Source organism: Oncorhynchus mykiss, chromosome 18, assembly GCF_057628025.1.
Source record: "Oncorhynchus mykiss isolate SJ-2025 chromosome 18, ASM5762802v1, whole genome shotgun sequence".
NCBI lineage: Eukaryota > Metazoa > Chordata > Actinopteri > Salmoniformes > Salmonidae > Oncorhynchus > Oncorhynchus mykiss.
Genome location: NC_143039.1, coordinates 52,430,905 through 52,455,053, shown reverse-complemented (window position 1 = coordinate 52,455,053; position 24,149 = coordinate 52,430,905). Strand labels below are relative to the sequence as shown.

The window sequence follows — 24,149 nt, the reverse complement described above, 5'->3', positions numbered from 1 at the left end:
AAAGGTACTTTATGGGTAAACTACATAGCCAACATTGCGTTCCTTTGGGAATGTACTTATACTAGGTGATTAGATAAACACATGCAATTGCATCACCAGTGTTCACAATAATAAACACAGTATTATCCTCATCATCCTGGACTACATGACACCATTTCTCCTTGCTGTACGGGTCTACAAAATGAACCAACACTGATGTTCTCAACCCTTATTGCCAATGATCTTCTTCCCCCCTTTTCTAGATGTATGTGGTGCCAAGGAGCTGGCATTCCTATTGGAGCCCAGCGACGTCATCGCTGTGCGGGATCGACCACTGATGCTGGACTGCCGGGTGGAGGGCGAGGGTACCATCTTGATCACGTGGCGCAGGAACGGGGTACCCGTGGTTGTGGAGGAGCGGGTACAGGTGCTGCCCAACGGGACCCTCTTCATTCAGAGCTTCCAGAAACGACTAGAGAGAGGCGGAAGTGAGACGGACGTTGGAGAGTACGACTGCGCCGCCCAGAACCGCTTTGGCATGCTGGTCAGCCGCAAGGCCCGGGTTCAGCTTGCATGTGAGTTCCCCTCCCTTACATACCGTTTCACCTAGTGTAATTTGTACCAGTCGCCAACATAACTGTCACTTATGTAGAGGGATGTCCAACACTCAACGCACATACAATACACAGAAAACACTTCACCTATCTATCTATACACAACACAAGATAGCATAGTGGTGACTATTAAGGGAAATTGTTAATTTGCACTTGCTGGCATCGTTGTTCTCCACCTGCCAACCCCTACTGGTGCTAATACAGTAGCTAAATAACTCATTTTAAAGACTATATCAATACAAAGATTACACATCTTTACTTATGGCCGAGGCGCAGTTTTACAAATAACAAAAATACTCATTCATTTTCAGTCAAGGGAAAAATATAAGAGTTACATAATACATGTACATTATTGCCCAGTACATCAAACATCAATCTTGACGGAGTCTTGCCCCGCTACTGAACGAACAAGTGTAGCGCAAGATGGCGGAGAGCCCTCTCGTATTTTGGGAGATTGCAAAATATGACCTTTTCATTCATGGCAGGATAAATATATTGTTTCAGGAAATAATACATGTTTTGTTTAGTTACTTTGCAATCCCACTCTGTTGTGGACGTCCCCATTGAAATGCATGACATCCGGCGCAACGTAACAGAGTGCTTGTGGGTAATGTGAACGAGGCTTTACAATTAGTAATATGTTCAATGTGTAGCCTGGCTACACAAACACATGATTAGTCAATAATATTCCCTTCTGAATGTGATTTAGAGAGAACCAGCAGCAAATGTTACCAGGGTAAGGCTACAGAAGTCATAAAAACTGTGGAGAGGTCAAAGCATTTTGTCCTACTAAACTAAATGTAGTCCCCTCTGTCAAAACAGGCAAGAGTCTGTTCTTAATGATGCTCCATACTGCAAACACCTTTGTCGCATACCTGGCAACCCAAGACCCCCTCGGACTCTATAGACTCTGTTATAAATGATGCTCCATGCTGAGAGCACCTTAGTTGCATACCTGGCAACTTGAGACCACCTCAGACTCTTTCATCACTTTTGTTTATTTGAGTCACTGTGGGTGATGAATGGTACACCCCACTAAGTCTACTGACACGTGGACATACACAAAACACACACACACGCAAAACATAGTGTTCAGACAAGATTTAAGATAAACACACTGCAACGCTGATGGGTTTTTCACGCTTAACGGTTTCCCGTGTGTATCAAGAATGGTCCACCACCAAAAGGACATCCATCCAACTTGACACAACTGTGGGAAGCATTGGAGCCTGTGGAAATCTTTTGACACTTTGTAGTATCCATGCCCTGACAAATTGAGGCAGTTTTCAGAGCAAAAGTGGGGGGAAGGTGTTCTTAATGTTTATATTTTTGTATAATATTGTTGACTCTGCTGCTTATCTTGGACCAGGTCTCCTCTTGCAAAATAGAGATTTTATCTCAATGAGACTAACCTGGGTCAATGAATGTTAAATGGGGATATATATTTTGTTGTTCTTTCTTTCTTAGTTCTCCCTAAGTTCCATACCCACCCAGAGTCCATGTCAGTGGACGATGGCGGTGTGGCTCGCTTCAAGTGCCAGGTCAACAGTGTGCCTGAGGCCAACATCACCTGGGAGAGGGACAGAAACCCACTCAGTACCACCGACAACAGGTATCATCATACTAATATATAGGCCTATACACTCACTCACACACACCTAAAAAAATGGGTTATTGTTGGATGATTGCTAATGAACTTGGCGCTTGCCGTCACCCTGCAAGAGAGTTTGCCATATTAGCGATGTAGCTACCTTGCTGCAGATAACTACTTTTTCAAAATGCCTAACTTTTAAATTCTCAGAATAACTATGTCACATCTACTGCATGTGGGCACTAACACCTCTTTCAACTCCTCCCCCTCACTTGTCTAGGTACACTCTCCTGCCCATGGGTATCCTCCAGGTGACTGGTGTGAGGCGGATCGACGCCGGGGTGTACCGTTGTGTGGCCTCCAACATCGCCAACACACGCTTCAGCCACGAGGCTGTGCTCAATGTGACTGGTGAGTGGGAACGACCCCACTGCTCAATGGCGACTCTCCATTGACAGCGCATCTTATTCCAGGACTAGGCTTAATCTGTGTCTGGGAAACCAGCCCTTACAATAAAGATCATATAATTAGAGGGACCTGGCAATAGTGTTCCAATGGGTTTGTTCATGTTGCTTTTTTAAATCTATGATTTAAGTTGTTTGCGACACTCTCTAAATAATACTAAACTGACCATGTCTATGCTAATCACACAAATCGTGTTAAAAATCCTATAGGCTAGTGTCTTATCTCTCTTTGTTTGTGTCCTTTTCCTTTCTCTACAGGTGGGGCTTCCAGGATCTACAAGGAGCCAGTTATCCTCTCTGGGCCCCAGAACCTGACCATCACTGTCCACCAGACAGCCATTTTGGAGTGCATCGCCACAGGGAATCCCCGGCCCATCGTGTCTTGGAGCAGGCTGGGTAACGACTGTTCTCATGCAATCAGAATGGCGTACAATGGCCTTAATTTCTACCATACCCAGATGAGTTAATGCCAGCAGCTCAACAATGATTTGATCTCTGTGTCAGCTATTCTGCACTATGTTGCTCTGTAGGCAAGTTAGCTGAGAACGTCACGAAAACTATGCACATGCTTCAATGGAACAGAAGGCCATTGTTTTTGAGAATCTGTATGGCCAGATAGCTAACGACAATGACAAGAAGCTGTCATGTGTGGAATCGTAATGGCTTGTTTCAGTTAGTTTCTTCTCGTTCTTGATACCATGCCTTGTTTTAAGGTCTTTTGACTGATGTCACATCTATGCTGACATGACAAAAGATTGCTAGCAAGCTAACCAACCGCTGTAACAATGTACTTGAGAGACAAGTGCTCATTGTGCAAATGTATTTATGTTTTCAATAAACATTGGAGATGAAATATAGTATAGTTCTTGTCAACAATCTAAGCCAAACCCGTTTTGCCCCATAGTTGTGCATGCGTCAATTTAGTTGCTAAACAAACTTGATTTTGATTGTATGAACCCTGTGTTTTTTGTACTATGTTGGCCTATGTCTTATTCCTTTGTGTGTGTGTGTGTGTGTGTGTGTGTGTGTGTGTGTGTGTGTGTGTGTGTGTGTGTGTGTGTGTGTGTGTGTGTGTGTGTGTGTGTGTGTGTGTGTGTGTGTGTGTGTGTGTGTGTGTGTGTGCTCTCTCCAGATGGGCGCTCCATCGGGGTGGAGGGCATCCAGGTGTTGGGCACTGGAAACCTGATGATCTCGGACGTGTCGCTGGAGCACTCGGGGGTGTACGTGTGCGCCGCCAACCGCCCCGGGACCAGGATGAGGCGTACCGCACTGGGAAGACTGGTGGTTCAAGGTGAGCTCCCTCCAAACACTTATACCCTTTTCCGACTACTGTGAAGAAGTAAGTCGAGCCAAGCTGTACAGAGCTGGCCTGGTTTAGCATCTACCAATGTTGCTGGCACAGTGATGTGAAAAGAAAATATCTGAGTCATCAGAGTACGGTTTAGGTCAACACAATAGTCTGAAAATGGTAATACTGTACCTGCCTCACCTCACTAAAAGGCACAGCCTGAAGGCTGAATCAAAGTAAAGTTTCAATAATTCATTAGGAATTTATTAAACAGTAAATGATATCCTCCAAGAATGGCTTTCCATATCACAGTGAGCCTTAGCCAATGATCATGACAACTGACCATGACACTGAGGGATACACAAGATCGCAGGAAGGGGGAGGGGGGTTCATGTCCGGAAGGTGGGGTGAGGGTGTGTGGGTGTAGGCTTTGGGCTTTTGGGACTGGCTGTATTGAATTTGGCCATGACTTCTGCCAGGGAATTGAAGGAAAAGGGGTAGGTTTCTGAGAGAGGAGTTGATACCCAAGCTCCACCCTCTCACCTCACCTTTGCCCCCCTTAGAGCTTTGAAGGGGGGGAGGTGAGGTGGGGATGGGAGTTGGTTGTTTTTTTTGGTGACACTATTGGCGTGATAGAGACCCCGTGCTCCCACTTGTAATTAAGCATTGACGCTAATCTCCAGCTGGACTTTGTGTGTGTCCACTGCTGTCACTACCTCAGTGACAAGGCCCATCCATCACCCAGCAACTGTCCATACGTTCACCCTCCTCATATTTCTAACTGTCATTACCCCCATTTTAATTGGCTATCCTAAGTGTTTCTCATTATACTGAGGACCACACAAGGGTCACAACACCTCTGGTTAATGTGAGAGACCAACAGCATAATAGGAAACAAATTGCCCTACCGTAAACAACTATGGAAAGGGAAAGGGGGATACCTAGTCAGTTGTACAACTGAATGCATTCAACTGAAATGTGTCTTCCGCATTTAACCCAACCCCTCTGATAGGTTTATATTAGAATGTAATCATGTTTGCTCTCCTGCCTCTCTAGAAGAGATAATCGGCACAGAATATGTAACTGATGTGCAATATATTGATGTTGATGTCTTAACATTGCATTTGCACTTTCAAAGTCAATCAATATCTTTTACTTAATGAACTAGCCAAATATAGCTCTTATGAAGTACTTATTACAATACCTAGTTACCATACCTGCGATAGATTAGCGTCCTGTCCAGTGAGTGTACTTGTACATAAAGCTGCCTCATGCTCCTGCCCCTATGGGCGTTCTGGTTTGGACAAGTTTTGCCTACTTAGTTACAATAGCTAGCGGCTAGCAAACTGTTACAATACCTAGCTACCAACATGTTACCTAATACCAAAACAAAATGTAGCCTATAGCAACAAAATGTTACCTAATACCTAGCTAGAAAAATATGACCTATAAAGTAAACTAGATCTCCATATATCCCTTCACCCCTATAATCCATTTAAATTACTCTAGTTTGCACCCAGCTGTTAAGGCTCTCCTGATCCATGTTGTGTCAGCCTCTTTGACCTGGTCAATCAATAGTTCTCCCTATCAGTCTTTCACAAGTGGATTGGCCATGGAGGACGTGGTCTTTAATGTATTCATACGTTTATTGATTTCGCTCTATTTGTTAAAGAAAAAAGAACAAAGAGCTTTTTAGGATGGCGGTCACATGAAATGGGTGAAATTATTGGTTCATGGACATTGTCAATGTCAAATACAAATTTGACAAAATCCCCCAATTCCCTTTTAAAATGTAATACTGGAGGTATATTCAGCTAGAATGTCTGCTTAATATTTGCTGATACTTGATACTGTTCTCAAAAGGTGTCTATGATACTGTTCTCAAAAGGTGTCTATGATACTGTTCTCAAAAGGTGTCTATGATACTGTTCTCAAAAGGTGTCTATGATACTGTTCTCAAAAGGTGTCTATGATACTGTTCTCAAAAGGTGTCTATGATACTGTTCTCAAAAGGTGTCTATGATACTGTTCTCAAAAAGTGGCTACAATCCACCACCGTAGTATGGACTTAAATTTGCCAGGTTGCATCCAATAATAACAATACAAAGGTATTGGTTAGGCACAAATCATATAGAATAGCAATGGCCATGAGACTAATTACTTCACCTATTTTTAGCTCTCACATGTTCCCTATTCCTGCCAATAAGGCAAGTCTGATCATATAGAATAATATGAAATACTTGATGCTATGATGATGATATGATGCTATTAATATGTGAGACACCACTCAAGTTCAAAGTCCTACTTTGCAGTTGGAGACCTTTAGATATATGCACTGTGTAAAGGAGGTGATTGGAGGCCATAGAGGTCTGCTATTTCACACACTCTGTCCTCTTGACAGACTGTCTGTTTCCCTGTCCCTTCTGCTCTTAAACATTCCGGTCATAGTCATGATATGACGGGACAGGGGGACAGCCAGGATAGGACAGGACAGATGCAAGGCCAGAGATTTGGACAATGGGAGAGAGGAGAGAAAGAACAAGTGAGAAAAAAACAAGGGTCAGGATGTGCAGACGGTCATTGTGTGTGGGGAAGGGGGAGTGAAGGATCACCTCTCACCTTTAAACTCTGACCCCTTACCCCTGACCCTGTCCTTGGAAAATGGTCGGAGTCGGGGAATAGAGAGAGAATAGAGAGAACACCGTACCGGTCAGGACAGATATGGAAGGAGAGAGAGAAGGGGGTGGTTTTTGGTGTGGAGGAGGGTAAGATTGATGTGTCCCCCAAAGAGAGAGGAGGGTGACCAGTCCCCATACCCTGTCATTCGTTACTACGGTTTTTGGGTGAGTGGGGAGGGGGGACAGTTGTTCTCGTCACAGCTGGATGTCAGGCGGTGGGGGCAGAGTTCAGGGGACACCGAGGGAGGGGGGACACAAAGGGTGCAGGGCATTGAGTGATGACTGCTTTCTCTGAATGGAGGGCCGGTTAAATCATCCCCCTCATCCATTGCCTTCTTTGGGGTAGAACATTTTCTTTAAAAAAATGTGGAGATGGTTGGAATCGTTGAAAGGCTTTAAAATGCAGATCCCACAGCTGCCGGCTTTACTGAGAGGGTCTTTTTCACATTAGATATGAGTGTCAGAACCAAACAGCATATATGTCAGAGAGTAGAACATACGCTATATAGACACAAATGTATGGACACCCCTTCAAATTAGCGGATTCGGCTATTTCAGCCACACCCGTTGCTGGCAGGTGTAGAAAATCGAGCACACAGCCATGCGATCTCCATAGACAAACATTGGCAGGAGAATGGCCTTACTAAAGAGCTCAGTGACTTTCAATGTGGCACTGTCATAGGATGCCACCTTTCCAACAAGTCAGTTCATCAAATTTCTGCCCTGCTAGAGCTTCCCCGGTCAACTGTAAGTACTGTTATTGTGAAGTGGAAATGTCTAGGAGCCACAACGGCTCATCCGCGAAGTGGAAGGCCACACAAGCTCACAGAACGGGACTGCGGAGTGCTGTAGCGTATAAAAATATACATTTTTGTTCAGCTCTGCTTGGCTCCACCTCCATGGTTGAAGCGAGCATGTAATAAATCCCCCCCCCCCCCCCCCCCACACACACACACGTGACAAACACACAAAACACCCTCCTTGTGCTTCAGACGTCCATTCCAGTCGCCCCTTCCATTCAGTCCAACAATTGGCTCAATAGTTATCCCTCAACAGTCCCCCCCTGTCGTCATCATCTATCCTAACCCTAAACACAAATGCAACTTATTCGCAGAACAACAACAGTCTGGGTGTATGAATTCAGTATACGCTATCAACAGCAATTATTAAATTATAGGTCATCAGGCTAGTGATATGATCTAACCACTCTCAATTTCAAGTTGTTGTACATCATCCATTAGGGCTCCGTGAGAAATTGGTAGGAAATACAATGCAAAAACATAGTGTAGACATATTGAAGGCCATTAACCTAAAAGCTACAATGACATACTAAACCAAGCAGTTAGAGACTGGCTGAAGTGACAATCAGATGTGCTGATCAACTGGCAGGTGTCTTCACTGACATTTTCAACATGTCCCTGATTGAGTCTGTAATACCAACATTTTTCAAGCAGACCACCATAGTCCCTGTGCCCAAGAACACTAAGGCAACCTGCCTAAATGACTACAGACCCGTAGCACTCACGTCCGTAGCCATGAAGTGCTTTGAAAGGCTGGTAATGGCTCACATCAACACCATTATCCCAGAAACCCTAGACCCACTCCAATTTACATACCCATCAAACAGATCCACAGATGATGCAATTTCTATTGCACTCCACACTGCCCTTTCCCACCTGGACAAAAGGAACACTTGTGAGAATGCTATTCATTAACTACAGCTCAGCGTTCAACACCATAGTACCCTCTAAGCTCATCACTAAGCTAAGGATCCTGGGATTAAACACCTCCCTCTGCAACTGGATCCTGGACTTCGAGACGGGCCGCCCCCAGATGATGAGGGTAGGTAGCAACACATCTGCCACGCTGATCCTCAACAGTGGAGCACCCCAGGGGTGCGTGCTCAGTCCCCTCCTGTACTCCCTGTTCACCCATGACTGCATGGCCAGGCACGACTCCAACACCATCATTAAGTTTGCAGATGACACAACAGTGGTAGGCCTGATCACCAACAACGACAAGACAGCCTATAGAGAGGGGGTCAGAGACCTGGCCGGGTTGTGCCAGATTAACAACCTATCCCTCAACGTAACCAAGACTAAGGAGATGATTGTGGACTACAGGAAAAGGAGAACTGAGCACGCCCCCATTCTCATCGACGGGGCTATAGTGGAGCAGGTTGAGAGCTTCAAGTTCCTTGGTGTCCACATCAACAACAAACTAGAATGGTCCAAACAAGACGGTCGTGAAGAGGGCACGACAAAGCCTATTCCCCCTCAGGAAACTAAAAAGATTTGGCATGGGTCCTGAGATCCTCAAAAGGTTCTACAGCTGCAACTTCAAGAGCATCCTGACTGGTTGCATCACTGCCTGGTACGGCAATTGCTTGGCCTCCGACCGCAAGGCACTACAGAGGGTAGTGGGTACAGCCCAGTACATCACTGAGGCTAAGCTGCCTGCCATCCAGGACCTCTACACCAGGCGGTGTCAGAGGAAGGACCTAAAAAGTGTCAAAGACCCCAGCCACTCCAGTCATAGACTGTTCTCTCTACTACCGCATGGCAAGTGGTACCAGAGAGCCAAGTCTAGGACAAAAAGGCTTAACAGTTTTTACCCCCAAAAGACTCCTGAACAGGTAATCAAATGGCTACCCGGACTATTTGCATTGTGTGTGTGTGTGTGTGTGTCCCGCTCTCTCTCTCTGCTCTCATACTACCTCTCCCTTAGACCCTGTTTATCTCTCTTCCCAGGCCCAGTTTCTCTGGGCCTCAGCCAGGGAGGGGAGAGGGCAGGGGCTCAGGGGGTGTCAGTGTCAATAAATCAATGAGATGCTTAGATGGCAAGAGGGGCTAGGGCTGGGGGTCTCTACATATATGCATGTCCCATTGTGTGCTATTGAACTTGGTGTCAGGCTGGACCGTGAACCCCGCATATGTCCTGGGGACACCGGAGAGCCAGGAAGAGTCAGAAGGGGGTAGAGAAGTGGGGGTTAGGGTAATATTAGGCTGTCCTCTGGAAGTCTCTCCCTATGTTAAGTTCAAGCTCCAGGAAGAGGAGAGGAATGTTTGTATAGATCTGTTGGGGTAGATGTAGGGATGTTTGTATGTATTGATACACCTGCAATTGTTAACATTTAGGTATATGTAATGTGGCAGCATGCTATAGGCTACTATAACTATGGACAAAGTGTTTTCTGGTCAGGTCACATTGTCAGGACAAACTCAGGATCCTACTGTGCATTTAGGATTTGAGAGCTATGTTTCTATCAGGTCAGAGAAAACTGTATAAAACTATATGGTCTAGAGATATGGTCAAATCAAATTCACTTCTGAAAGTCCTTAATATTAGGACTGCAATACGATAGTACAGCTAACCTCTATAGTTCATTATAAGAATGACAGCATGTAGAATTCAATGCTCTCCCCAAAAAGGCCTTGTCATTCTAATCAATGCCTTTCTCCTCTCTCTCTGTTTACCCTCAACATCTTTCTTCTGGCATCCTCCTCTTTCATTCATCCTCCTTTTCTATACAACTGTTCTTCTGCCTTTCAATTTTTTTCTCGAAACAACTTTTTTATCCCTCCACTTATCACTAGCCTGCTTACGTTCCTCTCTTCTCCTATCCTCTCATATTGTCCTCCTTCCATTCTCCTCATCTCAGCCACTTCCCCTCTTGACTTTTTGAAAGTGCTAAGCCTATATCTTACTTCCATGCAGTTATATAGTATCACAAGCGAATGCAATTGTAGATTGAATTTCCCCCACAGTGATACAAGGATTAATCACTTATATATATACACAATACACTTACAACAAATTCATAATTCTCTCCCCACCAGCTCCCCCTGAGTTCATGCAGTGGCCGCAGTCTGTCTCGAAACCAGCGGGGGGCAGTGCTGTATTCACCTGTGTGGCCCAGGGGGTCCCTGAGCCTCACCTCATCTGGCTGAAGAATGGCAAGATCCTGATGCCCAGCGACAACGTCAAGCTCACCAACAACAACAGGTACTGTACACCAGGGGTGTTTTCATTCCGCCGATTCGGTTTTAACACATGTCTTAAACGGAATGAAATGGGGAGGGACCTACCAGAATTTGTCCAATAGAAACTCTTGTTTTGCTCTCTTTGCTTCCGTTTGGTAAACGGTAATGAATACACAGCTGGGTTTACATTTAAGCAGACACTAAGTCTTATCTATAGCAACTTAGGCCTATAGTCAGTGCATTCAACTTGATTAGGTAAAACAAACATACCAAAATGCAAGTAAAATGTTTGTTGAAATAATATACGCTAAATCTGCAAAATCAGCACTTCCCCTAGATTATTTTCCAAGTGGACCTACAGAAGAGCAGTTCATATATTTCACCACAAGGTGGCATTTTTGGATAGTGGCTGAAATCTCCCTCTGATGAGTAGGCTGAAGCTCTGTATTTACACTGAACAAGAGAGGATGGGAATCAATGATTATGTTTTTAATCACAAAGAATTCCATTGAATATTTGTTTGAATACATACAACAACCCATTTTTATGTTGTTTACACAATATAGCAATGTTTTAATCTGTCCTAACTCAAATAAACAATCAAAAAACGGAGTTAATCTTTTATCTCCATTATCCAGCACCCTGGCCATGACGCGCATCACTTCGGAGGACGAGGCCATCTACCAGTGCATCGCTGAGAACATGGCAGGCACCAACCAGGCTAGCGCCCGTCTGGCTGTGTCCCTGGCCAAGGATCTGCCCGACTCCCCCCAGGGCCTCACGGCCACAGCCCTCTCCCCCAGGGCCCTGCAGCTCGCCTGGATCCAACCGCCAGCCGAGATCACCGACGGCATCATCGGCTATGTGCTCCACAGCCGCAAGATCGGAGGTGAGTGAGAGTCTGTGTGATAATCTATCAGCGTTCAAAGCAGAGCTAAGAGAAAGTTCTTTCTTAATTGCCTCAAAAGAATCTGTCCTCTCCTAGCCTCCTGTCCTTCATTGTGCTGATCTAAAAGAACTGGCCAGGTGAAAGCCAGCCTAATGATGAGTTTACTAAGGACAGATTTTTAAGCAATTGAGATAGGACTTTGTTTTCTTTCAAATACTTTAGTTGCACTTGCCTGAGTGTGCCTGCTGCAATGGAACTTAACCCTAATTTATATTTCTTCTGCCACAACAACTAATGATGATACTGCTTGTTGTTCCCCCCCAGAGCCGGACAGCAGAGAGCTGCAGGAGGCAGTCAGTAAAACCACCTTCCAACACAACTTTATCAACCTGGAGCCAGCCACCACCTACTCCATCTACCTCAAGGCCTACTCCCCACTGGGTGCCAGCCAGCAGTCCAGCACTGTGGTGGCCACAACACTAGGGGGCGGTATGTCACCAGGAACATGCACACTGCTCAAGTTGCAAAATAAATCTACACATACATCTTATCCAATCATTGCACTCACACTGCTGTTGCGCGTCAACGAGCGTTTGCGTAGCCAGGCGCTGAAATGGAACTTGGTTCTATTTGTGAAGCTCGACGCGCTGCAAGTCTTGCCTTACCCATCTCCTCGTTGGTTTTTAGGAACATATACCCACGTGGGTGATTGAAAGATGAACTGAGGTCTGCACTCCAGTCCAGTTGGTAGTGGTAATGCACCATAAAGTTGGTTGCCTTCTGCCATATAAATTCAGAAGAAGAAGAAGCCTGAAGGAGGAGAGATTACAAAAAACGAACTCGGTTTACCCTTTTATCTGTGGATTAATTGTCGGAGTAGAGGACCTTGTGCATTTCAGGTGTCACGCTCTGATCTGTTTCACCTGTCCTTGTGCTTGTCTCCACACCTCTCCAGGTGTCGTCCATTTGCCCATCTCCAGGTATCGCCCACCAGGCTGTCTGTGCCAGTTCATTTTGTTCGTTCATACCTGCCAGCTTCCTTGCTCCTGTCTTTGCTATAGTCCCTGTTTTCTAGTTCCCAGTTTTGACCTTTCCTGCCTGACCTGACCCTGAGCCCGCCTGCTGTTCCGGTGTCTTACACCCTCTCTGAATCATTCACCCCTGCCTGCCTTGACCTGTCGTTTGCCTGCCCCTATTTAAAGAATACACTATAGTTTCTTCAACACTGTCTGCACCTGGGTCATACCTATAACGTGATATTCAGGTAGAATAGCAATACAATGTTTATATCCCAGGACAAATTAGCTAACAACAGCAAGCTAGCTAGCTAGAATGGAATAGATGTTTAATGCTCTTCAACCTGTCCCCAATGTAATATAGTTTGTTCAGAATTAGTTTTGATACTTCAACCTGCGTGTCCTGATCGCGTCTGGTGTGGGTGGGCAAAATCAACATGCAAGCAGCCTGGTCAGCATGTTAGCTTCCCCAAAGCCTAACCGTAACCATTTCCCCATATGCAACATAAAGGGTTACACTTTATAATTACGTTCAACAATTACAATTTATAAACTGTGTATGAATAGTGTACTATTATACTTATAGTGTACATATGCTATTAATAAATGAGTGTTTTTTAATTTAACACATTTTAACTTAACACATTTACTCACATTTATAAGCATTCCTAAACATTTATAAGCATAAATCATGTCTTATTTATAAAAGTTTTAATTAAATATAACCAAATAAATTGATTCTATTATATTATGGGGGAAAAAATGTAACGCTAACCTAGGATCAGTGTCTAGTGGCTTCTTCACTCTACCCCACATACAGTAGCTCCATGTACAGTATATTGCACAAAGAGGACAGCAGAGTGCTTTAGGATGATGTAGCTAGACTAGTGTAAGATTGGGAATATGTCCTGTGTAAGATGTAGATTTTTTTTTATAAATGACTCTACGGCCTGATAGCCTGCCTGGTTATTTACAACCTGTGATCGAATGAAGGTGTTTATCTCCTCTTCCCTCTTTTGATGTCATTTCATCCTTTTTACATCCCGCATCCCCCTTTTCTCATCTGTTCTCTCCATGTCTGGGCACTTATGTCAATACTCATACTATTTCACTCTTCTTCCGTCACTGATAAACACTTCCTTGTTTAACTCTCCTGGTTTTACTATCTCTTTGAGCTTTATCATAATTTCATCCTCGTCCCTCTTTTACTCTCTCTTCAATCGTATTCAATTCATACACCTTCTCTTTCATACTGCCTCTCTAACCATCTATACACTATTTATATCTTTCTGCTGTCCTTTCCAATCATTGATTAATGTATTGTTTTTTTTTTACATCCAATGTCCTAATCTCTACTCCTGTAGTGCCCACTCCACCTACCTTCTTCACCAAGGTGGTGAACTCCACTGCGGTCCAGGTGCTATGGGAGCTCCCCAGCAAGCCTGGCAAGGCAGAGGGCTTCAGGCTCACCTACCGCAGGGTCCCGCACACCAACTTCCAAGGGCCAGTTCAGTTCCCCTGCCACGTCAATGCCCACACCATCTCCCGTCTTGGTGAGTGAGAGTGAATGAGTGAGTGAGTGTGTGAGAGAGAGAATGTGTATGCATGAATTATGCAAGAACAGAATCATATCACCTCCAGCTACAGAGACGATGAATTATTAGTTTTTTTTTATTTGTCTCTTAGACACTGGAAAGAATCAGTTAAACATAGTAATGTAATTATCTTTATAATATTTTGTGCACTTTTCCTACCACATTAGTCAATGTAATAATAATGATGCAAGGCTGAAATAATAAGAGAGTGAGGAAAGAAATACAGGAAACCATTTACATTTTAGTCATTTAGCAGAATGTCTTATCTTGGAATGAAAAACAAATAAACACACCTGGGGTAATATATGTACTCTCTCCTATGCTATTAGAAAAAGCAATAACGTGGGAAAAAAAACAGGCAAATAATTAGAGGGTTTGAAAGTCTTTATTACATGAGCATGACAAGGGCTTTAAAATCCACTTGATATTGGCGTTCCAATTTTTTGTTGTTGATAAAGTTATTATAATATTATATTCAGATTAATAGTCCCCGCGATATGCATATTCACATTGAATAGTCCCCGCGATATGCAACTTTTCAGGGAAGTCAGGAACCAATATACACAGTCAGTTAGGAAAGCAAAGGCTAGCTTTTTCAAACAGAAATTTGCATCCAAAAGGTTTTGGGACGCTGTAAAGTCCATGGAGAATAAGAGCACCTCCACTCAGCTGCCCACTACACTGAGGCTAGGAAACACTGTCACCACCGATAAATCCCGGATAATCGAGAATTTCAATAAGCATTTCTCTACAGCTGGCCATGCTTTCCACCTGGCTACCCCAGCCTCGGCTAACAGCTCTGCACCCCCCACAGCAACTGACCCAAAGTTGCAGTTTCTCAAATGACTGCCTCGCCTGGTTCACTAACTACTTCTCAGATAGAGTTCAGTGTGTCAAATCGGAGTGCCTGTTTTCCGGACCTCTGGCAGTCTCTATGGGGGTGTCACAGGGTTCAATTCTCAGGCTGACTATTTTCTCTGTAAATATCAATGATGTCGCTCTTGCTGCAGGTGATTCTTTGATCCACCTCTACGCAGACGACACCATTCTGTATACATCTGGGCCATCTTTGGACACTGTGTAAACAAACTTCCAAATGAGCTTCAATGCCATACAACTCTCCTTCTGTGGCCTCCAACTGCTCTTAAATGCTAGTAAAACTAAATGCATGCTCTTCAACCGATCGCTGCCCGCACCCGCCCGCCCGACTAGCATCACTACTCTGGACGGTTCTGACTTAGAATATGTGGACAACTATAAATACCTAGGTGTCTGGCTAGACTGTAAACTCTCTTTTCAGACTCATTAGCCTATCCAATCCAAAATTAAATCTAGAATCAGCTTCCTATTTTGCAGCAAAGTGTCGTGTCTTTGGCATAATTAAAGTGAAGACTTATTTTATCAAATCAAAACTCTGTAATTATTATTAGGTGATTAAACTAATCATGTAAATGTAATTAACTAGGAAGTCTGGGCACCAAGGAAAATCTTCAGATTACAAAATTATAATTTTCCTAATATAACTCTTCAGATATTTTAATATCTGATCAATTCTTATTAAAGAATTATTCTTTACCTCACGTTAGTCTCATTCCAAATATCGTAAATCGCTGGTTATCTGCATGAACCCAGCCTTTACTATGAATCATCCAGACACCAATTGTCTTAATCATTCATTTACTAACTAAATAATCACAGAAATGCATAAACAAACAACAGTTATGGTTACAAGGAAATGATAGGGGAGGTTCCCTAGTGAGCTAAGCCGATATGACGGCTTGGTGGACAAAGGGAAGTGGGTGTGGACTGAAAAGGGCGGGAAAAGACAAACGAGTCCCTACACAGTTGATAATTCTATTAATTGAAATGCTTTGCACATGAAAGCTCACTCATTCGGGGATAATTGTATTCACCATATATTTACACCCAGTGTGTCATCGTGATCTCTGTTGGAATCATCAGTCCTTCTGTTGGAGAGTACATACGAGTCTCTCTCTTTCTGCTTCCCTGAAGATCAAAGTATTTCATGGTTAGAATGGATACATCAGAGTACCATTCAGAAATGTTCTCATAGATACAGTGGGGCAAAAAAGTATTTAGTCAGCCACCAATTGTGCAAGTTCTCCCACTTAAAAAGATGAGAGAGGCCTGTAATTGTCATCATAGGTACACTTCAACTATGACAGACAAAAGGAGAAAAAAAGAATGCAGAAAATCACATTGTAGGATTTTTAATGAATTCATTTGCAAAATATGGTGGAAAATAAGTATTAGATTCTTATTAGATAAGAATTAGATGCAAACCCCATGATTGAGAAATGTACATATTCAGAGATATAGAGATATAGTGTTTTCCTGTCCTCTCTGAGGTCACCAAATTAAACACACTTGTCATACCTGTCCCTTAAGTGTCCACGGACCATTCCCACCTTCTCACAAGTGGACTTTTTGTATCAAATCCCCATTTTGTGGATTTAGGAGTTCGCCATATGAAATACTTTGTTCTCTCTGTGTCTCTTTCTGCATGGCCAGGGGGAGAGAGTCTCCTCCAGGAATTTACGACTTGAGATAACAGAACCTGGGTGAGGGAGAGAGAGGGGATGCCACGATCTATACCTAGAAAGGGCCACATCTTGACAAAAGCCTCCTTCACTCATGCTGCCAAACATACCCTCGTAACACTGACTATCCTACCGATCCTTGACTTCGGCGATGTCATTTACAAAATAGCCTCCAACACTCTACTCAACAAATTGGATGCAGTCTATCACAGTGCCATTTGTTTTGTCACCAAAGCCCCATATACTACCCACCACTGCGACCCGTATGCTCTTGTTGGCTGGTCCTTGCTAAATATTCGTCGCCAAACCCACGGGCTCCAGGTCATCTGTAAGTCTTTGCAAGGTAAAGCTCCGCCTTATCTCAGCTCACTGGTCACCATAGCAACACCCACCCGTAGCACGCGCTCCAGCAGGTATATTTCACTGGTCATCCCAAAAGCCAACACATACTTTGGCCACCTTTCCTTCCAGTTCTCTGCTGCCAATGACTGGAACGAATTGCAAAAATCACTGAAGTTGGAGACTTATATCTCCCTCACTAACTTTAAGCATCAGCTGTCAGAGCAGCTTACTGATCTCTGCAGCTGTACACAGGCCATCTGTAAATAGCCCATCCAACTACCTACCTCATCCCCATATTTGTTTTTGTTTTTCTGCTCCTTTGCACACCAGTATTTCTACCTGCACATCATCATCTGCACATCTATCACTCCAGTGTTAATGCTAAATTGTAATTATTTTGCCACTATGGCCTATCTATTGCCTACCTCCCTAATCTTACTACATTTGCACACACTGTATATAGATGTTTCTATTGTGTTATTGACTGGACGTTTGTTTGTCCCATGTGTAACTCTGTGTTGTTGTGTTTTTCGCACTGCTTTGCTCTATCTTGGCCAGGTCGCAGTTGTAAAAGAGAACTTGTTCTCAACTGGCCTACCTGGTTAAATAAAGATGAAAATAAAGAATTTAAAAAACACATTGTCTTAACTGAATTGCAGAAAATTCAGGAAAAAGATGTGATGTAAGACATGTGACATTGGTTTTCCATTAAGGCTAGCTTTAGGCCAGAGCTGGCTTTAAAAGGTTGCAGTGGTGCAGAGAATAACAATTACCCCATATTTGAATGATTATGTGACATCAAGTTAATTACCATGAACATGGAAGAGAAACTTAATATCCCTCTGTAGCACAGACATGTGAAAGGGAGCTCTTTAAAAGTGTTTTTTTCCCCTTACATGCTTTGCTGTATTTGTAAAGAATTAAAAAAATTAAATGTAAAGACACCTAGTGGAAAATGACTGGATGGGTTGGTGTCATTGCATTTAGAACTTAAGTTTTCTCCTACTGTAGCAATAACTAAATCTATATCGAGATATTAAAAGATGGAGACATGGGAGGATGTTGGCGGTATCGAGTTAGAGATGACAGAGTGAGAGAGTTGAGAGGAAAGACAGTTGTGAGTTAGGGGGGAGGGAGGGAGTAGGGGAAAGGAACAGTCCAGGCAAGAGAAGTGAAAAATGACATGCTCCTCAATCTCTTTCAATCGCCCAATCAATAGCTTTGCTTTTATCGAGCAAGCAATCTATACAACTCGGCCAATATCTCTCCATTTAAATATGACCTTCAAAGTTGTCAAAGGGAATTTATAATGTGATACTGTCACCTTATGACTTGTTCTTGCAGAAACCGGCGCGGTGTATGAAGTCAATCTAGTGGCCTATAACGGGAACGGCGAGAGCGGTTGCTCCAAGAGGCTGGTGTCACTGACAGAAGAGGGCACCAACGCCAAAACCAGTGGTGAGTGTCCAATAAATATTAGAGTCAAGTCAGTATTGAATAATAAACTATATTTTCTAGACAAGTATTCGTTTTTTGGTGATCTTCTGTCCTTTTACCTTCAAGTGCATTTTTCAGTGACTCTTAGTTCGTTTTTTGGCATTGCCTTATGATCTAATATGTTTTTCTGTATGTTACTGTGTATAGTACTGGCTAATGAGTGTATGGATGTGCACATCATGTGTTTCTTGGTTGCAGGTGGGGAGAACCAGTGTAACTGTATACAGGATGGCGAGGGCTCGATGGGCGGTATCGTGGTTGGCATTCATATTAGCATGGCCTGCATCATCTTCTGTGTGCTCTTCCTCATGTTTGGATACCGTCGCAGGTAAGTAGGGGCCCTACCTGATGGGACCCACTAGGTGTTGCTTTGCTTCTAATACTGTACTTTCAGATTGGATTTTTAAAGCCAGGTAAACTTCAGATATATCCTGATCACCCATGATTAATCATGGCAGAGTGAGATTATGAATGTTAACTTTGGTATATTACATGTTAGTTGTATTCGTAAAGTTGTGTGTTGTTTTTAGAGTGGACTTGTGTGTGTGTAATATTGAAACATGTATTAATGTCCCCAGTCTGTTCTGCAGTAAAGGGACTCAGGACAGCTGGTCTGTGCCAAGGGGGGAGGACCGGGGACACCTGGGACAAAACGGGATCCCCAAAGAGGGGGTCACTCATCCGGCAGAAGTCGCCCTCAAGTTAGTGCCTCAGGTAGGAGGACCGGTGCACTGACACATTGACAGACTAACCTGACTCATTCACTAAACTGAAAACACTAAGCTAACCTCTCACATAATGTGGCCATTAGTTTTGTTCATCCATGGCTCCATCGGCTGTTTTCATCCCTGTAACAGACAGGAGGTGACTGAATAGATGTCCCGGTCTTATAATTGAATCATAGATGACATTTAGAGCTGCATGATATGGGTTGCCAGGACACGGCATTGACGTCACAGTAGTTTGGCCTCCAGGGATAACTTAGTTTCTAAAACAAAGTTGACACCTTCAGGACATCTCGAGTCGCCAATATCTCAGGATGAAGTGATCTATCATGCTCACAATCCCGTCTCTCTGTTGTCACAAGCTCATCCAACTATTCGATCTGAGATCTATATCTCATCCGTCTGTGATTTCTGACCCCATGGGTTACAAGCCTCAGGACTCGAGTCAATCAAACCTGGATTTGTTACCACTGAATGAAACATTTTTACCACGTCAAGCAAAAAATGTTTTACTTCAAAGTGTTCTAGAGACCAGGGTGTGTTTTTCTAAAGGGCTTTAAACGTTTTATTTGATTGAATTGTCAGAGCTGTGTTGAACAACATCGATGTTACTATGTCCAGGGGTAGAAATTATGAACAAGATGATTGGTCAACAACAATGCAGAAGTAATCATCAGTGGACAAAAGGAGAGATAAGATCGAAGTTGCCAAATTATAGACTCTGACACTCCGTCTTTTGTCTCTTTTTCTTTTCCAGAGTCGTGACTCCACATCTCAGGGAGGGGCTCTGGTGCGTCCAGCCCAATGCCAGGTCCTCATCGAGCAGCACTTGTCTGGTCTGCCTGGGACGGGCACTGGCTAACACTCGCCAATAACCCCCTAAACCCCTCTTTACCAACAATTACCCACCCTCCACCCCAAAGGTTTGCCTGTTGATGGTTCCTCCACCCCGCCTGTCCAACCAAAGCCCCCCCCCCCTATGCCACCCTAGAGTCCTGCGATGCCAGGGGTCCGCCATTGTTCTATCAGTCGCCAAAAAAACGTTCTGCTGCTAACGAACAAAAGCTCAAAGTAGCTGAGTGACATAATGCTCCATGTTTCCACTGAACTCTCTCGCCTTCCCTCCCTTCTCTTAAACCAAAGTCTAACGCCTTTATGTTCGGTGTACATGTGAATGCAGAATGCTAGCTTTGAGAAATGCCTCGGGCTTTCTTATGTTACCGAGGGGAGCATCTATAACCAAAATGTTCTCTTTCAATGGCGTCCCCTTGGTAACAGTACATGCACTTGCACTGTGCTTATCTCTAGGATCTCTATATATGTTCCAGTCCACTTAGGAAATGTTTGAACTAAGTGTACTAAAGAATTCCTGATAACTTGTTAGAGGGAACAGTACATTTTTGTTTGCCTTTGATTAGCCTTAGCTCTGCAATACGTAACAGACGCAAATGACAAAGCGGCCTTGTTAATAGCCTTATGGAGGTATGAGTCTCATTGAGTTGATTGTCTTTATCACCGTACTAGCCTTGAGACAGGTTGAGGTCCGGAGGAACCATAAAAGGCAACCCCCCCCCCCCCCCCCCCCCCCCCCTTTACAAACACTCAAACCCAATTCTGCCTCCAAAGATAGCTACCTCAGTCTGATGTGATTGTCCGAATCACAGTTGAGGCTAACGTTAGCCTGCTGGATGCTGCTAGAGCAAGCCTACCTCAGAACTCAAAAATAAATCCTGTACCCTTAATACCCCCCTCACTCTTTGTGCCAATGCCAGTGTCCCGTGCCAGCCATTGCCACTGCCCCACGTCAGGGTACACACCTGGATGACTACCATGGGAAGCCAAACCTTGGTAGTATCTGAGTGTCACTGTCCCCCATCTCCTGTTCACCCTGCACTTGCCTTAGCCAAGTCTTCTTCGTTCTTTGTCACAAGCACAAGCCTTTGTCTTTCGAAGTCTGAGGTGGTCCAACAGGTTTGGTGATTTTCTGTCAAGATGCAGGGATGACTTTTTATAAAGTGTTTGGTGATCATACATGCGACAACTCCTCCTATGTTGCACAAATGTCCATCTCCAATGATGTATTTGTGATTGGATGGTACCTTATGGAAAACATGGACCTGAAAGAATGTATCTACGATCCTTTGCCCCGTTTAGAAAGGAAATGAGATATGCTCAGGCCTGTTTCATAGTCCTCCTCCAAAAAAAAAGAAGAACTGGTCATCCTTAGAAAAGATTAAAGTCACTTGCTTGTTTTGTCCACACAAACGAGATGGAATTCCCCAAAGCCAAACAGGTGATTGTTCTAGGCCATGCTGATTGGTTGGCTCTCCAGATGCCAAATCAGTTGCCATGGGAACTTGCGGGTGCTGTGAGTTGATGGCTGAAAATATTGTTTCCAGAGAGATTAATGGAGATACTAACCTGGAACGCACGGACACTGCACTAGTTTCCACTGTAGAACACCTCGTCAGCCTATCCCAAAAAGTTTTTATATGAAAACCAAGCTGAATGATGTCCAAAGATGTACAATTTGTAATGGTTATCGTTTTTTCCTTCATAACCTTCTTTTAAGAGAAACTACGCCGTTGTTTTCAGATTTTCGTTGTTCCTGTTTTAAGGGGTAGCCAGTATGAAATGCTTTAACTGAACCTAAGCCAAAAACATTATTTTTGATTTAATTGATTGATACCTGAAATAGCATTGTTTAAGTCCTTTTGTATGGCTTTCTTGGCTTGCCCCTTTTGACATGGAACTGTCACATTTTGTTGAATATAACTTTAAACGTTTAAAGAGTAACCAAATGAAAATGGGATATATTTTCGAGGAGATGTTCTATGTTGATGCAAAAAAAGGAGTATTTTTGTTTTCTCTTTCTAATAGTAGCGTTGAAATTGCCAAATACCTAGCTGTCTTATGGAAAATACTATTGTGATCAAATACGTCTGACTTTTTATGACACTTCCTCATGACCAAAGCACAGGATCATCCACGTATGTGTGTTCTCTGTGACAGTTTGTGAACCTTGAGGTCAAAAGATGCCAACACAAACCATCTAAAACAGCTTTAAATTGTTAACATAAGATGGCCGGATAAACCAAAGAACATAACTATTTTAGTGCTCACACTTGGTTGTATTAAACATGTAACTGAAATGTTATTAAAGTCTTTAGCAGGCTATCTTTGTACAAAATAAAAACAGTTGAATAGGCCCACAGTGGCTCCCATATTCCAAGGAAAACGGACCAAAATAGGTGGTTTCTTAATAAAGCTCTACAGTCCTCAAGGTTCATGTCAAACCCCTAAGGAGTGTTAAAGGTTTACGCAGAAACACTGCAGTAAAAAGTCTGACAAAGTATTTTACTCCCATCCTCATTTCTTATTTTATAAATGAAAGGGGTGAAACGAATGTGATACCAAAATAAAAAAAGTGTTGTGATATGGGAGATTTTTGTTGTGTGTGAAGTCATGTAGTGGTAAAGCTAGATGTATCCTTTTTTTTAAACAAACTGCTGGTTCTTTTTTTAGAACTTGATTTCTACTACTCCTTTTTTTTTATTCTACTCAACATTTTATTCTTACTGCGGTGGACAGAAAAAGTTGCCAAAACTGAGACTTTATGTGAATAAAAAAAAAAAAATGTCATTGTTATTAATAATATTAATATTATTGCTGTTTTATTTGACCCTTACCCCTTATTTCCAAATGTGTTTGTTTGTAGAAACATAAGGATGATGTGCAAATGTTTGTTAGAAATGAGAGAAAAACATGGACACGTGTTGGGTCTTCGGCAAGAAGGTGGGATTTTATTGAGAAGACACTTTAATGATAAGTTGTACCCAAACAGAGAATAATATTCATGCTTTTCCTGGCATCAAAGCCTTAAAGTGATACCCATCTGCCCACAAGGCCCATCAGATAGTAAAATTTGAAAACGAATGTAGGGAACTAGAAACTGATTGCTAGAACCAATGAGAAAAAAAATGCTTTAATCTTTGTTGTTTTTTTTTTGCGTTCTGAAACCCTGTTGAGTATATAATATGAAACTGAAAACCCTAAAGCTTTAAACTGTTTAGAGACGAGGATGTGTTCTTGTCTCAGGGCCATAAAAGAAAGAAATAAAGAAATTAAGTGAGACTGGCATGTGTTTGAAAGCTGTAGCTATAGACGGAGACCAAGCTGTCTGATTTTCTTCATGTGTTTGTATTGATCATTTCACAGGCAGCGTGTTACAAAAAAAATTTACTGTATTACAGATGTATTTATCTAATTATTTCAAGACACAGAATGACATATATGAACTGAAGTATGCCGTGCTTCTGTCAACCTATTCACACTGAAGTTGAATTCATTGAGCGGTCTGGCCCATTATCTCGCTACCTTGTAACATAGAACAAGTCGGACATCTTGGTGACACAATGTTTTCTTGAGACTATTTAACACATAACACTCTAGAGAGAACCCATACACACGTTTCACAGACTACTCACTCAGAGAGAGATCTGACAGTGCCTGCTTTAGCCTCATTGGCATTCTGGTCATCCATAGTGGATGAAGAAAAGACAGTGTTCCAGGAGCTCCATTGCCACAGGCCTGATAAATTTTAAGAGACATAAGAGTCTGTCAACTCTTTTCAGTCTTCATTGCTCATTCATTCTAAGACTGCTGAATGCAGCTATTTTTCCTCTTCCCCCCCTGGTAGGTTACAACTGAACTAAAATCTTGCTACCCGTTGCTACTTATGAGATCCTCTTTTCTCAACATTATACTCATACATTTAAATACCAACCTTTGGAATTATCACAGGGGATCATACAGCTTGGTCTCTACATATGTCGATGTATTTGTTTAAAAGGCTTTTAAAATGTCTAACTTCACTTTCTGCTCTCTTCTTCCGTGCTCAGATTCCAATGCACCTACACAAAATTAA

General features: G+C 43.0%; 1 protein-coding gene across 1 annotated transcript; it reads left to right on the top strand.

The window, feature by feature from the left end:
- The first annotated feature begins 217 nt into the window (after positions 1-217).
- On the top strand, positions 218-20,785 carry LOC110496833 (immunoglobulin superfamily DCC subclass member 3-like). Its single transcript, XM_021572852.3, has 13 exons — positions 218-554; positions 2,061-2,205; positions 2,465-2,595; positions 2,907-3,044; positions 3,781-3,939; positions 10,454-10,619; positions 11,236-11,486; positions 11,811-11,975; positions 13,867-14,055; positions 18,345-18,458; positions 18,696-18,825; positions 19,076-19,211; positions 19,980-20,785. The coding sequence occupies exons 1-13, from the start codon at positions 218-220 to the stop codon at positions 20,082-20,084; spliced, it is 2,166 nt and encodes a 721-aa protein (XP_021428527.3). The 3' UTR covers positions 20,085-20,785.
- The last annotated feature ends 3,364 nt before the right edge of the window (positions 20,786-24,149 follow it).

Bases quoted from the DNA above. Each gene is read 5' to 3' on its own strand.
- LOC110496833 (XM_021572852.3), top strand. From the start codon at position 218: ATGATCTTCTTCCCCCCTTTTCTAGATGTATGTGGTGCCAAGGAGCTG. The intron at 2,206-2,464 runs GTATCATCATAC...TCACTTGTCTAG, and splicing joins CTCAGTACCACCGACAACAG to GTACACTCTCCTGCCCATGG. The intron at 11,976-13,866 runs GTATGTCACCAG...CTACTCCTGTAG, and splicing joins GGCCACAACACTAGGGGGCG to TGCCCACTCCACCTACCTTC.